The sequence below is a fragment of the Vitis vinifera genome, chromosome 17, assembly GCF_030704535.1.
Source record: "Vitis vinifera cultivar Pinot Noir 40024 chromosome 17, ASM3070453v1".
NCBI lineage: Eukaryota > Viridiplantae > Streptophyta > Magnoliopsida > Vitales > Vitaceae > Vitis > Vitis vinifera.
Window position 1 is genome coordinate 1,267,050 of NC_081821.1, and position 16,122 is coordinate 1,283,171.

A 16,122-nucleotide genomic window follows, 5' to 3' on the forward strand; every position below is an offset into this window, starting at 1 on the left:
AGTACGTCATTTTACTCCACCATATGAGCATTGCATACGCTTCTGTTCTTATGACAGTGGTGGCAATTTGTGACTAGAAAATATAGCATTTTGCTGAGCATTCTGTTTTATAGGGTTTAATACTAATTGTTCTACTTCATTCTTCTATATGTCCCACCATAAATTTATATCGTATTTTCAATAACTTTACTAACTAAATGCTCTTTGTATTTAGGGACCCTATAAAGGCACAAAATGAGTTTTTTTTTTTTTTTTACATTCTTCTATATGTCCTACCATAAATTTATATCATATTTCTAATAACTTTACTGATTGAATGCTCTTTGCATTTAGGGACTTTATGAATTTCTACCCATTTTTCCATGTTTCTTAGGACAACCTTTATGTGCTAATTGTTATTTGAAGCACGTCATTTTACTCCACCATATGAGCGTTGCATACGCTTATGTTCTTATGACAGCGGTGGCAATTTGCAATTAGAAAATATAGCATTTTGTTGAGCATTCTGTTGTACAGGGCTTAATACTAATTGTTGCCGCTTTATTCTTCTATATGTCCTACCATAAATTTATATAGAAATTAAATTGAGTTCTTTGAGTATTATTTTTTTTCCCTTCGAAGGAAAGGAGGTTGTGGTAAGGAATATAAAGATATGGGACATGTTATCTTAATGTTAGGCACCGTGTCTTGTTGTTGGGTATCAAAGAAACAAATCCCTAAACTTGATCTTGGAAAAACTACACATAGATATTAACAAAATGTGTTGCAATCACCTCCAAAAACTTTCTTCCTATTTGAATCATCACTTGTCCTAGTAATAATTATTTGAAAATGTAACCTTTCAAGTATACTCAATATCAATTTGATCCCCCACTTCCTTTTAAATGCATAATTTGAATGCACTAAAATCTTGATAAATGAATATTCAATAAATTAATAACTTTAAATAATAAAATCTTCTAGTCTCAATTCAAACCAATGTATTAATTTAATAACTCTCTTAAATATACAAGATAATAATATTTTTAAAAATTCTTAGGGACTAAGAAAATATAAATTAATAATTGATATATATATAACTTTTATTTTCTCAAGTTACTCCTTCTCGAAATTATTATGTATTTTTTTTTTATACCTTTTCATTTTTTAGGGTATCAAGTTTTGACCTCAATTTTTTTTTATTATCGTTAATAATTATTTTTTCTTTTTAAAAATCTTTTAGGTTTCATGTATTATTATTATTTTTTATCACATCTAGTATTTTTAGACTTACGAAGTCATACATGTACAAGACGATATAAACATAATACTCTTTATAAATTAATAAATATTCATTTATCGATAAAATAATAACCTTGTTAAAGATAATAATTTTTCATAATTTGGTATTATCTTATACGGTATGTCAATTGTCAAAGTCCTCATGACGACCTGGTTGAAATGAGAGTAGTTATATAGTAATATGAGTACATATAATTGGGTGAAACGAATCAAGCCCAAATCCAATTCAAGTTTTAAGCAAACTTGGACAAGTTCTCGTTCGTGTTACGTTAATTTCATATTAAAAAATTATTAATCTAACCTTAATTCAAGTTAACTGTACTATGATCATTTAGGTAGGTTTTGGTTGCACTGCAAATAAGATTGTAAATTTGGCTCAAATCAAACTCAAGTCCGCATGAAAATTTTAGGCCAAAGTCTAGCCCAAACCTAGCTCGATCTCCTTAGCGACAAACTTTGATCCGACTCGAAAAATGGGATGGACCAAGCCCGACCCAAGCATTGTCCTCGATAAGGATATGATGTACTTTTGTATAATATGTCTCAAAATACGAAAAATTAAAATTAAAATTCTTCTAAAAAGTGTTCGGTATTTTAAGTTAACAAGAGTTTGCAAAGAGGCCAATGTTTCTTCCATCCCTTATTCCTAGTCTAATTCAGCAGTCCTTACGCTCTCTTCCTCCTCTGAAACTGTAATCACCTCAAGAAGCTCCAATGGCGTAGCCGCCGGGTCCAGCTCCCGGCAACCCTTGGGAGCATTTTCAGCTTCTCGGCCAGTAAGCACGACAGACGGCACCTGATGAGAGAATCGAAACAGCTCCTCTCTAGGAATCATCCTCACGGCGTTGGGGTCCAGGTGGCGATGAAACACCGCCTTAAACCCCGAAACCTTCACCAACGGAATGACCGCCACCCCTCCATGACGATGATCCCACTCATAATCTTCCATAATCACTTCCACCACATCGTATTTCTGAATCACTTCATCTGGGGTGAGCTCGTTCCAGTCTGGCGACCAGTTCCGGTAAACAGCCCAAACCTCCCCCTTTCTCGGGTATATTCGAATGGCTCCTCCCCCCACTTTTGTCCACTTGACCCTGTGTGAGAAAGAAATCAGAGAGTCGTAATCCACAAGCCTTCCCACCTGGAAATCCCCACTGGTTTTCATAAATCCGGAGCAAACCCAGTTGACTGACGTCATTTCAGTGCTTCGGCTCTTAGTATTCAGCCAACTGATACGAATTCTGAAGGGTTCCAATGATTCCACGCTATGAACGATAGCGTAACAGCGGGGCATCCCGTCGCCATTGTCGTAAGCAGCCCAAACTTGGTTTTCGCGGAAGCACTTCTCCGTCCGATGCTTGTCGAAATCATGAATATCCGGCTCTGTAACGCTCATCGTCATGGCATAAAACCTTTTCCCGATCCTCCCATGGCCTAAAGCCATTGAAACAGTAGCTGTATCAGTGTAGTCCGAGCAGCCTGCGGCCCATTCTCTCATCTTCTTCGATATTTCTCTCCGAGACTTCTGCACAAGAATATTTCGAGCCTGAATCTCCGATAACTCCCTTGCAGAAAAGGAATCACAACAACCCATTTGAAATCGAGAAGGACCCATCTCCCATCTTCGCTCTGTATCCGATTTATGATCATGTACACGCTTTCTCTTCGTTCTCCCGGCTCTGGATACAGGAGAGGAGGGCGGTGACTCAAGTGCAACAAAAGCTTGACGGCAATGGACGCATATGAGGGTGTGTTTGAGGAATGTTTTGAGGTACTCATACTCCATCTTGCAGCCACTACACATCGCCCAAAACGTATCAGACCTTGACGGAAGAGGCCGGGATAGCGAAGCATGCGCAGGCCTCTGATCGTCCTCTACCTTACTCATGAAGCCACCATGAACACAATCCGATCGCTTCTCAGGCATATTGGAAGGCACCTCCAATGGCGGAAATTAACCCTAATTCATCAACAGAATAAGAAGAATGAAAACAAATACTTAGTATATTTCTATAAAATCTCAATAAAATCCATTGAGATTTGGTTTTATACTAATAAAATTTTTTATTTCTATATATTTTCGTTGGGAAAAATATTTTGAAAACCTTAACATTCCTTTTTCATTCTCCATATTCCAACTTTCAAGCTTGTCCCAAAGGCAGATGATTGTACTTTAGAGTTTAGATCCTAAATTTAATAGGAAAATATGTGAAATATGTATTATATTTTGTATTTGTATTCTAATTATTTATATAACAAGGGATTTTGATTACAATATCTTACGTGTAAATGCAAATTTAAAATAATAAAATTTAAACCAAAATTATTGTTTCATTAATAAAGCCTTTTATTTAAAAAATAAATAAATTCTAAATATTTATACGATGGATCACATATAAACAATTTACTATTATATTAAAACAAGACGATATTAAAATAAGAAGTTTTTCATGTCATATTCATAAGTTTTATCACTTTAAAAAAATGTAAATAAATTTAATAATCAATTTGTAAAAATATTATAAGTATTTATAACTTTTAATACTTATAATTGGGCACTTAAGTTTTCACTATTTAATTTTTAATTTTATCAAATATTAACTCCCTTATCATATACTTCAATGAATTAAAAAATAAAAATAAATAATTGCTCAAAATTTTAAATAATTAAAGTTATGTTTGATTCCCAAAAATTTGAGAGAAAGAAAATAGAAAGGAAAGATGGAAGAAAAAAAACTATAAAGTAAAATAAAAAATAAATTCAAAGTAAATAATTTTTTTTTTATATATGTTTCTTCAATTTTATTTTACTTATTTTCCTCTATTATATAAAGATTAAATAATTTTAAAATCAATAAATTTCTAACTAATTTTAATTTTATTTATTTATTTATTTTAATATTTATGATAGTAAAATCAAGTATGAGAAAATCATTTTTCTTAATATTTTTTTTTTTTTTAGTATTTTCCAAGAATCAATTATAGTCTAACTAAATAGCATCCAGTCAAACGTGTTCATCAACCATGGATTTATAGAAATTAAATTTTTACATGCTAAATATTCAATAATTTTGACTAAATCTTTAGAAAACCCATCATTATTTTTAATATTTCACAATCTATGCCAAAATAATATCATAAATTATGTATTCTATATAAAGCACAATCAAAAAGTAAATATATAGAAATTATATTTTATGCATTTTGTCATAACTTTTAAGTGATAATCTTTCTTTTTCTATTGGATTGACTTTGACTACATCAAATCTAAGAAAATTATAACATTTTTTCCATCTATTTCACAATATATGAATTTTGAATTTAAATAATAAATATTAAATTCAAATAAGTATTAAGAGACATAAAAAAAATTACTAACTCAATTAAAAATTAAAATTGTTAGTAAAAGAAGATTTTCATTTAAGAATCAATTGGATAGTGTTTTCATTAGAATTACCTATTAAACGTTTATCCAAAAAAATATTATAACTAATTTTTTAACTTTTTAAAATTGTATTCTAAATTTTATTCATTTTTAAAAATTATTTTCTAAAAGCATTATCAAAGGACTCTAAATTATCATGGAATAAGGAATATATATTTATTTAATATTATTTTGGATGTGTTTGAAAAAAAAAAATGAGTATAAAAACATGGGAAGTGGTTAATTTTGTTCCTTTATGTTGGATATGTAAGGGCGAATAAACACAACAAAAAATGACCCAACTTATCCTAATATTTGGATGGCCTTGGCCATGAATTAGGTTTTTTCAACTTGACCTTGACCTAGGTTAAGCTTGGGCCAAAGTTTGAACATGATTTAATGTTTTTATAATATTTATTATTCTATATAGTAATATTGATTTTCTTTTTAGATTTAAAAAATATTAAATTATATTATACATTGTATTTTTCTTTTTTTAGAAAATAAAAAAAATTATTTTTACTTTTTTTTTGCTATTTAAAATTTTATCCTATTTACTATTTAATTTTTAATATAAATATATATAAAAAAAAAGCTTTTAAACAAACATTACATATATATTTTAAATTATGCAGGACTAACTAAGTCTAACTTAACTAATTTTAACTCAATCTATAGAAATGGGGTTAGGTTGGGTTTCAATTGAATATCTCTTACTAGAGGTTAAGTTAGGTTGAGTTAAAGTTAATTGTTTTTATATTTGAGTTGGACTTAGGTTAATTATCAATCTATCCAAAATTACAATTTTAGAAAAAATAGTAAAATTATGACTCATGTTTGGTTTATTATTTTTTATAGTGACTACATATATATTTTTTAACTTCCAAATTATTATTATTTTTAAAACTATTAAACTCATTAATAATTTCAATACAAAGTTTGTTTGATTTGAAATGCATTTCTCTAATGAAAAAAAAAAAGAGGAAAAATATGGTTTTATGCAAAGGAAAAATAATATAGTCATTTTACACAAATTTTTGTTTATAAATTTATGATATTTATTGAGTCATTATTTGAGTTTTAAATTATTTAAAAAAATTATTAGACTCAATAACCAATTCAACTCATTTATGATTTGTTTAATTTAAAGTTTATTCACTTAGTAAAAAAAATTATAAAATTATGATTCTATAGGGAAAATAAGAAAGTCATTAAAATGAAATTAGGTGCGTAAGTTACTATTATTACTTTGATTGATTTTGAGTCATGACTTTATAATACTCATTGAATCGATTTTTAAGTTTTAAATTATTTTTAAAAATAAACTTTTTGTATTAATGTTGCTTGATTTGAAATCAATTTATTAAATAAAAAATTTAGAAAAGTTAAAAAAAAAATCATAAAAATACATATAATTTAAAGAAAAATCATATTTAAAGATTATCGTAATTAAATGATGAAAAGACAATGAGAGATGAAAGATATGACACTCTACTTTATTTGTTTTTTAAGATTTTTATTTTATTTCTTATTTCTCTATATTTTTCCGACCAAAATAACTTCTATTTATTTTTTAAAAATTATTTTTTATTTTACTTTATTTTTAAAAAAACTATTTCTTGAGAATAATAATCAAATATTTCTATAAATTTTAATTTTTTATTTTTAAAAATAAAAAAATCATTTTTAAATCATTTTATCTGAGTATTCACATCAAAAACATTTTGATAGAAATAGCAATAATACCCTCAATTATATTTACCTGTTCATGTACAATTCTTGTTATGTAATTACTGTGTACAGTGTCACAGGAAACTACACAGGACAGTGGCCTCATTCAGCTACTGGGATGCTTGATATATATACCACATTTTGGCTCTTCTTTTTTTTTTTTTTTTTTCTATATTATTGTTTTTAAATAATATCAACTCTAAATTATGCCCAAATGTGTTACCCATCTGTTAGTTAGAATTTTTCCATAAAAAATAAATGAACAAGCTCACCAATCAGCTCGAGAATATTGACACAAAACAAGCTTACCATACTCTCAATCTTTAGCATAGAAAGCATATGAAACAATCTAGACCATTGATAAAAGTATAAATAATAAGATCAAGGTACAAAAAATGAAACTAGGAATAAATAAATTAGACCAAGATACAAAACAACATATACAATGTAATAAGAGCTAAACATGCATATGACTGATATGACCTGATTGACCCCTTTTTTGAAATGTGCATCTTTGATACTATGGTCAGACCCCATGTTTAGAAATATCCTAATTGAAAGACCTACTAGACATCTAGGTATAATTTAGAATTGATATTATTTTGAAAAATGACTTTGGAAACAAAACTGAGAGCCAGGCTGAAGGGCAGGAGAGATTTTTAAGATTTGCCCTGAAGTAAAATGGGAAGGAAAAATGGACAAGCTGCTGTTTTTCATACTGTATTGATGATCAAGAACCAAGATTCAGACACTAAAAGGAAAATACAGTGTATGAATTTGAATTTATAAAGAAGACTATCCAAAGTTTCCATATGAGAACAAGAAATGAAGAAAGTATACAAAGGTAAGGTATGACAGAAAGAGCATCACAGCCCCTTTGGGTACACTAAGTTTTGTCTATCTGCTTACAATTTGTCAGTTTGGAGGCTTTAAAAACAAAATGTACAGGTCTTCTAGGGCAGCCAAAAAGAAAACAAAAAGGACTCTGCAGTTTGAGCTATCACTCTTCCCCGTGTAAGCGAAGAAAGCTTACCTTCAAAACTGTGTTCAGAAGTCGCAAATTCAAGAGACTGTTCAAAAATTGCAGAAACAGGCAAGAGACAGACTGATCCGAAGTTGGAGGTACAGCTGAGAGACTTGAGGGCATGCTCAAGATTTTGACAAAAAACTGTTTGGTCTGAATATGATACTGTCAAACACAAACAAACAAACAAACAAACAAACAACGAATGTTGGGTCAGTGTGGGAAAGCCTTCATTCCATTGGAGCTCTCTTTGGCTGCTAAGATGATAGAAGGAAAAATGACAATTATGTTGGATCTTTTGAATATCAGAGGCTGAAATGGTTGTTGCAAGTTCCAGATTTTCTCTTTTCCTCTATCTCCTTGGCAACCAAATCCAGCATAACTGCATAAATAAATTTCTATTTGGGTCAAGCCCATGATAATCCAAATGCAAAGCTACCTGTGACATTACTTCATTGTCATTTTGGTTATGTTTCCTCCACTTCTTCATTCCCTTTTTCAGAAGCCACTGCCGTCTCTTCTTCCTTAAAATCTGTTATCACCTGAAGGAGTTCCACAGGTGTAGCTGCTGGGTCAAGCTCTAGGCAACCCTTGGGAGCATTTTCAGCTTCTTGACCAGTGAGCAAGTACGATGGGACCTGATGAGAGAAACGAAACAGCTCTTCTCGAGGAATCATCCTGACTTTGTTTGGGTCCAAATGCTGGTGAAACACCGTCTTAAAACCAGAAACTTTAACTAGTGGCACAACGACCACTCCTTGATCCTCATTATAATCTTTGATTACTTCCACCATTTCATACTTGTGAATAACTTCATCTGGGGTAAGCTCATCCCAGTCTGGTGACCAGTTCCTATAAAGAGCCCAAACGTCTCCCTTTCTAGGATATATTTGGATTCTTCCCCTCACCCCTTTTGTCCACTTTACTTTGTGGGAGAAAGAATTGAGAGAGTCGTTGTCCATCTGTTTACCTATTCGAAACTCCCCACTGGTCTTGGAAAAACCAGAAACAACCCAGTTGAGTGGAGCCAGTTCAGTGTTGCTTTTAGCATTTAGCCAACTAATGCGCAACTTGAATGGCTTCAATGATATCACACTATGAATCATAGCATAATAACGAGGCATCCCATCATCATCATCATAAGCAGCCCAAACTTGGTTTTCACCAAATGAAAGTTCAGTACGGTCTTTGTCAAAATCATGAATATCAGGATCTGGAACGCTCATCGTCATGGGTTCAGTTTCGTTTTCATCAGCATCAGTAGGAAGGGTAGCAGACAATGTCTTGGGCCGGATTCTGTTAATGGTATCTGCAGACTCACTAGACTTGCTGGCATTACTTTTTCTACCACTCACCGTAGCTTTTGGCTTCTCTTTCTCTTTCTCTTTCTCCTGCTCCTCTTGAACCGAAGCCTTTGATTCAGCAGCTGAACTCCATTCACTCAGCTTCTTAACAAGTTCTCTCCTTGCCTTCTCCATAAGCATATTTCGGATTTCGAGCTGTGATGGCTCTCTTCTAATATCAAGCCTAGTACTTCTAGAAGCATTGATCCTCCCCATTTCAGAATTACAATTTTGAAAACCAGGTAGATTCCCGATCCCAGCTCCTCCATTTTCCATTCTCATTTGATTTGTTCCCTGACTTCTACTGTCATTTGGACTAAATTCATTTATGCGCCTTCTTTTAACAGGGCTCTCTCCTTTGAATACAGAACTGGAACCAATATTAGAAGCTCCAGTAGCTAACCCACCACTTTTCTTAGAAACAGTAGTTTTCCTCGGAAGAGTCGGCTCTTTCATGGCTGTTGTTTTTGCCTCCTTATGTTCTCTCTCCAATTTCTCATATGTTGGCTGAAACCCATGAGTAGATTGAGCACATGAAGAAGCTGAAGCTGTAGTCCTGACACTGTCTGATTTAGAGTATGATCCTGATGCATTATTTGCAGCATTATTTGCATGGTTAAATGAGGCGACACCTGAAGAACATGCTGGTTCTGCATTTGGAGTAGAAGCAGGATCCTTTCCAGAGGAAACTGTGTTCTCCTTTGTTGTATGTAGACCTGTCTGCTGATTTGAACTCTGTTTCTGTTGGTAGGCAGTCCATGGAGTGTATGAGCCATGAGTGTAGGCAGGTGGGGGTGGTGTCTCAAAGGCAAGAAAAGGCTCATGGCAATTGGGGCAAAGAAGTGTATGGTTCAGATAAGTTCTAAGGTACTCATATTGCATTCTGCAGAGAGAACACAATGTCCAAAATGTATTAGGTTTTGATGAACTAGGAGGAGGCCGTGCAGGCTTGGGATTAGTGGTACGCTTATCATCCTTTGCCCTGTGGACACCATTATTACCAGCTGGTGCTGATTGATTCATCATTGTATTGTCACTGCTGGTAAAATTGTGTGCACCACTATTACTGACTGGTGCTGATCGATTCCTGTTGGTATTGTTACTTCTGGTAAAATTATGACCACCATTGTTACCAGTTGGTGGTGCTGATTGATTCCTGGTTGTATTGTTACTGGTAAAATTATGAGCACCATTGTTACTAGTCCGAGATGCTGATTGATTCCTAGTTGTATTGTTACTGCTGGTAAAACCACGACCACCATTGTTACCAGTTTGTGGTGCTGATCGATTCCTGGCTGTATTGTTACTACTGGTAAAACTATGACCACCATTGTTACCAGTTGCTGGTGCTGGCCGACTCCCACTAGGGACTTTCAGGTTTGCACCCCTTGGATTGCGCTTCAAATCATATGCAGTTCTCTTGGCTTTATCAGACAACAAACTCCAGGCTTCAGACAGAATTTTAAATGCCCCATCTGCCACTTCCAACTTGTTTTTGTCAGGGTGGAGAACTAGAGCCAGTTTCCTGTAATGCTTCCTTATGGTGTCATCATCAGCTGAGGGATCCACACCAAGAACTCCATACCAGTCAACTTCCCCGTTAACTTTTCTCTCAGAAGCAACATAGACATCAATGGTTGCAAGCAGCTGAGGAAGACCATCCAGCCCAGGATACAAGTTTTGGGCTTTCATAGCAAACTTTCTTGCTCCAGCCATGTCCTTTTCTGTCATCTTCCTCTCAGAAATTCCTTTAGCCCTGATTGCCTCATCTTTATTACACTCCATCCTCACAAATTTTGTCCCTCTCTGTTACTCACTGCTCTATTATTCCCTTCTTTACTTCCCTCTCTGTAACTATGGGTCAAACACGGTATCATGAAGGAAGGAACTAGGGTTGCGCAAGCACTGGTACACCAGAAGTAATTCACAAAGATCAAATAAAGCTGTGTGATTAGCATCAGTCAACAATATTAAGAGTAAGAAAAACCATAAGAAACTCAAAACCAATAATTGAATGCTACTACCAATTCATTAACTCTGGATAAACCGAAAAGCATAATAATGAGTGCCTACTGCTAACACAGCTAAATCTGAAAACCTCACTAATAATTGAAACAAAACCCACATAAGTAATCATAAAATGCCCATGAAATTAATTGCAAAAAAAGCGCGCAAAAGGAATTTGAAAGAACTTCAAAAATTGCAGGACAGAATTGAGACAAGGGAGTGAAATGGGACACCATTCTGATGCCATCTACATTACTTGCATACCAGTCACAATGAACAGGGAACAAGGAACAAACCAACGGTTTGGTGATAACACAAAAGGCTCAGCAATCTGTTTGGCTGCTGAGAAAATGTAGGAAAAGCGATGAAGCTTGAGGACATAAAAATAGGTTGGGTTTGAGACGGCTGTTGCCCTCTTTCCTTTTCCTTTCATTTCTCAGTAACCAAAGGGACCTTAACTCTCTTCAATATTTTTTTAAAATATCTCATTGGTCAAATACTTGAAACGAACTGAACCAACCCACAAGCAAAAACCGTAAAGAAACATTGAAGAACACTGAAATTATAGACACCCATTAATTAAATTGACCAAAAAACACCAAATCAGACATGCCCATCAACCATGGATCTACAGAGGCTGAAACTTCACATGCAAAGTGTCCAAATTCAGTAGTTTTGCTAAAACCCTAGAATGGCATTATTATTTCCAGTAAACAATCTATGGCAAAGCAGTTACAAAAATCATATTCTTCCATACAAAGCACAACCGAAAACCACATATATATAAACATAAATGCACAAAAGATACGAAAAAATTTACCTATTACCAGAATGTGAACCGCAGAAACCCAATTGAAAATTTCTGGGAATTTTGAATTTTGCCCTTTCTTTACCAACCCAGATCAGATAAAAAAAGCCCCAAATAGGGATTTTTTGAAAATCCTTCAAAACCTACCCAGACAATTTTCCCAAAGAAAATAAAAGTGAAATTTAAATACATAAAATGGTAATGGTTTTCTGTACTTAGATTATTATTTAGCCATTAAACAAACCATTTTATATTGGGTTAAAACCCTAACTAGGGTTAAATTTTAACTCTGGTTAACATGAATTGGTATTGCCAGTTGTTGCAATTTTCATTTTAATTTGAGTGTACACTTCCTTAAAAAGCAATCATTAATTATTTACATTTTTTTAATATTTTCCATTTTAGTTAAAAATTAAATCATTATAGTACAAGGGTTAATTTCACTTTTACACTTATGGTTTATTATAAATACATTAAATCACGATTGGTATTAAATTTCATCTATCAATATCTTTATTGATATATTTCATTTATAATTTTTTTAAAAAAATAAATTTATTTTGTAAATTATATTAAAAGTTTTTTTTAAAAAAAGGAAGATATATTTGATAATTAGAAAATAAAACAATTTTTTTTCTTAAAAACTATTAATTAAGTTATTTTTAGAGAACAATTTTAAATTGTTTTTATTTTTTTGAAGATTATTTTTAAAAATAATTATATAAATATGAAAAATGATTAAAAATAAAGGATAAAAGTCATTTAAAAATATAAAAATATATGTTAAAAATATTTTAAATTCTTAAATAAACTTTTATTTTATAAAATATCATATAATAATTTTAAAAAACTGTTTTCAAAACCTATTTTTTAAATTGTTTTTGAATACTTCGAGGTAGTGTTTGGTTAGTAAGAACAGGAACGGAAACAGGACACTAATCATCAAAGGAAGTAAAGACAGAAAGAAAAGAAAAATAGAATTTGTTTCATTATTTTCCATATATAAGTCAAGTTGCAAATCAATATTACAATACCATGACCATGCTCATCTTCTCCAGATGGCTGAACTGAACGCTTTGATAAAAAAAGGGACCAAAAAAAGAAGGAAAATCTATATTTTTAGGACATTGAAACTAAAGAATTTAATAGCCAAAAGAATGGAGGTCACTGCAATGAAGCTACATTCAAGGAAGAAGCCATTTATGGCTTCAATTTGAATTGAACCACCTTGTCTTTAGCCCTGCTTCCGAAGATGACGGAACTATGAAAATCATATAATTGCTCATGCCTGAGATCTTCCATAGAGATTGGCATAAACACTTTTGGTCCTATGAACGACAATCAAGCTCAGCACAACTGCAACAAGGCAGAGTCCTGACATGACGCCACAAGTGATGGAATAGCATATGTACCCTTCACAACTCAATGATTCATCTTTTCCAAGAGGCAGACCAGCCATGGCTCCCAAGCTATGCTGCTTGAGGGCAGCTTGTTTCTCTGCGTAGTGGTCGTATATGCCACTGGCAATGACCTCAGAGAATATGAGAGTACCAATAGAACTTGACAGTGTGAGGAAGTTGTATAATGCCCCGAAGCTTTTCAAACCAAAGAGCTCTGAGGCTGCTGCAGGGACAATTGCCCAGTGGGCACCGTAGCCTAGTCCTATTAGGACGCTCACGACGTATATCGCCCCAGGCCAGGCTAAGGCGTAGTAGAGCAGCCCAACTGACATGAGGACTTGAAACATTGCCATTGACACTGGTCTTGGGAAGGCGAAGTTTCTAGTAGAAGAACACAAATGAAAGAAAGCAGTTAGTAAGATGAGCAAAAAGAAGACAGCACTCAAGGATGGAGATTAGGCTTCACCTTACAATACTTTCAGAGAAGTAGCCGCCCCCAACCCGTCCCAGGAAGTTCCAAATGCTGATCATGGAGACAAATACGCTCGTATCGCTGTACCCCAGAGACTCACACATCTGGCCCATGTTGTCAATAATCGTCAAGCCGGATCCAGCAGCTAGTAGAAGGGATACGAAGATGAGCCAAAAATCAGCCTTTATTAGTGCCTGCATTAAGGTAAAATCCTCTCCTCTGCGCGGTCCTCGTTTCCTCTTCACCCTCACAGCTCCTTCTGCAGCTGCTTGGAAGAGCTTGGCTTGCAAATGGGCTATTCGCTTATGCCTTTCGGATGCTGGAAGTGAATCAACTTCCACCGGCTTCTCGTCTTCGACCTCACTGAGAATGACCTCTTCCCCATCCTGCTCAGACTTGCCGGACTCTTGTTTCTGAGGCTCAGGTAGAAAGGCCTCCTCTGATGGAGCTATTGGTCCAGAGAAAAAGACTAATATGATGGGAATTGCAACTGGAAGCAATATTATAACGATCAGAAGAACAGTGAGCAATGTGACTAGAGCTTGGCTCAAACCAACTAGATCCTCAAGCAGCAAGACCCCCAGCAGATAAGCAGCCAGGATGAGGCAAAGACTGAAGGTAAATAAGAAGCTTGAACTATCAGAGGGCCTAAGTTGTTTGTGACCTCCCACAGGTCTAACTATAAACATCAGAGCAATGACTACCATAGATGGCCCGATTGCAACCATGAAAATAAGTGCGGCTGCATTAGGGGCATTGATCATAGTGTATATCTGAGTAATAATTGCGCCGCTCAACCCAGCAAAGCCCTTCAGTATGCCCACAACGGGACCCCGGTTTTTGGGGAAGTTCTGCACACATGAAACCAGAGCTCCTGTATTGAAGTAGGTCTCACCATTTGTTCCAACAAATATACAAAGGCACAGCTGCAAGAAAGGAAAAAAAACCTGATTAAAGCTTAACCCCACCTTGAAATACTTGGAAACATCCCGGTTTCTTGGTCCATTAATGGACAAAGGCACGAACTGGCTGGATATTCCATAGTCTAATGATATTGAGAATTGATTCGATCATCAACAAACAGTCAAAAAGGAGAAAAGAAAAGAGAGATTGAGGTGTGCAGCCATGGTCTAATTCTACTTAGCCTAAAAATTACTTCCCCTTGAACAGCCCAGGGGAAGAGCTAGCTTCAGGGGAGACAGGTTTCAGGAAAAACCACCAGAGGAAGTCAATCATTCAAGTGGCTAAAGTATAATAATAACTGATAGAAATGTAATCCAACTGAAGAAACTAGTTGCTCTGGATATGAATCAAATCATGTGGATCCAATCCTGCAAGAGGGTTCATTGATTCTGCAGCTCTAGCTTGTTTCCTGGAGAAAGGCAATTGCTATTTTTCAGGTTTGCCTTTTCAAATCAGAACCATATCAGGCATTCAATAGAATATTGTTCAGGACTTGGGAGAAAAATCCGATTCTATTATGACTAACTCACTGCTTTCATGTATCTATATCATTGAAACTGGCAACAATCAAAGTGTTAAACAACAAAGAAAACGAAAAGATATAGAACCCAGGTGTCATTGAGAAACTAAACTAACAGTTAAAAGGATGTTACATGTTTAAATGCTGAGAAAATTAAGGAAAAGGAAATAAAAATAAAATAAAAATGTAAGTCATGTTTTCTATTGTTTTAATTCAGAAGGAAAATGGAAAACCCGCACAGACTAATCCAGTTGTCTCCAATAAAAACCATTCAGAAAGTAAGTTTTCTTCTTCAGTTTCAGAAAACCCAGATAACAAAAGCACAAAATCGTAACCACTTTCCTTTTCCCACCTTTTCTCAGCAACCAAACAGACACATCAAAACTCACCACCGACAGAGGCAAACAAGGCAGTTTCCGTGGGCAAACTAGGCACCCACCCACCCATCGACAGATAACAAAAACACAAAATTAATCCTAACCGCTTTCCTTTTCCCATCTTTTTCTCAGAAACCAAACAGGAAACTTTTCAATGAAACCCGAGTCATCACATCAAAACTCACCACCCACAGAGGCAAACTGGGCAGTTTCTGAGTCACCACAAGCCAAACCACACCATACCCAACAAAGTTCTGCACCACCCCAATGAGCATAATTCCCCAGATTGGCAAAACCTCACATAAACTCCCTGCTACGAACCCAATACTATCCCCCAAATCCTTGGCCACACCCAACATAGCCACCTGCCTTTGATTATACCCCATTGCACTCTTTATCACCGGCGAAATGCTCCCAAACAGGTACCCGATCCCGGCCCATGACTGCACCCACATTGCACACACAAACACCAGCCATCTGTTGTTGACGAAAGCCCTGACTTTCTCCCGCAGATCAAGCATCACCATCTCTGGAAAAACAGCTTCTTCTGATCAGTACTGTTGATGAATTTGCATCACAGATTCTGGAGATTCTGATATGGGTGTTGTGAATTTATTCTTGGGTGGTTACCGAGTTGGTGGATTCTGCCAATAAAACTCATGGGAAGATTGAGATGTGTTGAATCTCTCGATACTGTTTCTGTGTTGAAATTTTTTCATCGTGTTACCAACCGTCATTTTAACTGCACCCGCCTTTTGTAACGGATAGT

At 34.6% G+C, this 16,122-nt stretch overlaps 2 protein-coding genes and 1 non-coding gene across 3 annotated transcripts; 1 reads left to right on the forward strand and 2 right to left on the reverse strand.

Moving 5' to 3' along the window:
* Window positions 1-1,856: 1,856 nt before the first annotated feature.
* LOC100854062 (uncharacterized) lies at window positions 1,857-11,627 on the reverse strand. Its single transcript, XM_059734170.1, has 3 exons — window positions 7,936-11,627; window positions 7,473-7,628; window positions 1,857-3,237 (listed from the first exon to the last, which is right to left on the reverse strand). Exons 1-3 carry the CDS (start codon window positions 10,589-10,591, stop codon window positions 1,928-1,930), a joined length of 4,122 nt encoding a protein of 1,373 aa, XP_059590153.1. The 5' UTR covers window positions 10,592-11,627; the 3' UTR covers window positions 1,857-1,927.
* On the forward strand, window positions 11,144-11,265 carry MIR3629C (microRNA MIR3629c). Its single transcript, NR_127877.1, has one exon. It is a non-coding gene; the product is annotated as a microRNA MIR3629c (primary transcript).
* Window positions 11,628-12,585: 958 nt separating the features above from the next.
* LOC100247479 (hypothetical protein) lies at window positions 12,586-16,122 on the reverse strand. The gene is made up of 3 exons (XM_002280231.5): window positions 15,539-16,122; window positions 13,488-14,419; window positions 12,586-13,402 (listed from the first exon to the last, which is right to left on the reverse strand). The coding sequence occupies exons 1-3, from the start codon at window positions 15,878-15,880 to the stop codon at window positions 12,904-12,906; spliced, it is 1,773 nt and encodes a 590-aa protein (XP_002280267.3). The 5' UTR covers window positions 15,881-16,122; the 3' UTR covers window positions 12,586-12,903.

Excerpts from the sequence above, each read along its gene's own strand:
- LOC100854062 (XM_059734170.1), bottom strand. The coding sequence starts at position 10,591 with ATGGAGTGTAATAAAGATGAGGCAATCAGGGCTAAAGGAATTTCTGAG. Across the intron at positions 7,629-7,935 it reads GAATGAAGAAGTGGAGGAAA|TATCATATTCAGACCAAACA; the intron begins CATAACCAAAAT and ends TGTGTTTGACAG. Across the intron at positions 3,238-7,472 it reads TTCTGAACACAGTTTTGAAG|TTCCGCCATTGGAGGTGCCT; the intron begins GTAAGCTTTCTT and ends ATTAGGGTTAAT.
- LOC100247479 (XM_002280231.5), bottom strand. The coding sequence starts at position 15,880 with ATGGTGATGCTTGATCTGCGGGAGAAAGTCAGGGCTTTCGTCAACAAC. Across the intron at positions 14,420-15,538 it reads CCAGTTTGCCTCTGTGGGTG|CTGTGCCTTTGTATATTTGT; the intron begins GTGAGTTTTGAT and ends CCTTTCTTGCAG. Across the intron at positions 13,403-13,487 it reads TTCTCTGAAAGTATTGTAAG|AAACTTCGCCTTCCCAAGAC; the intron begins GTGAAGCCTAAT and ends TTCTTCTACTAG.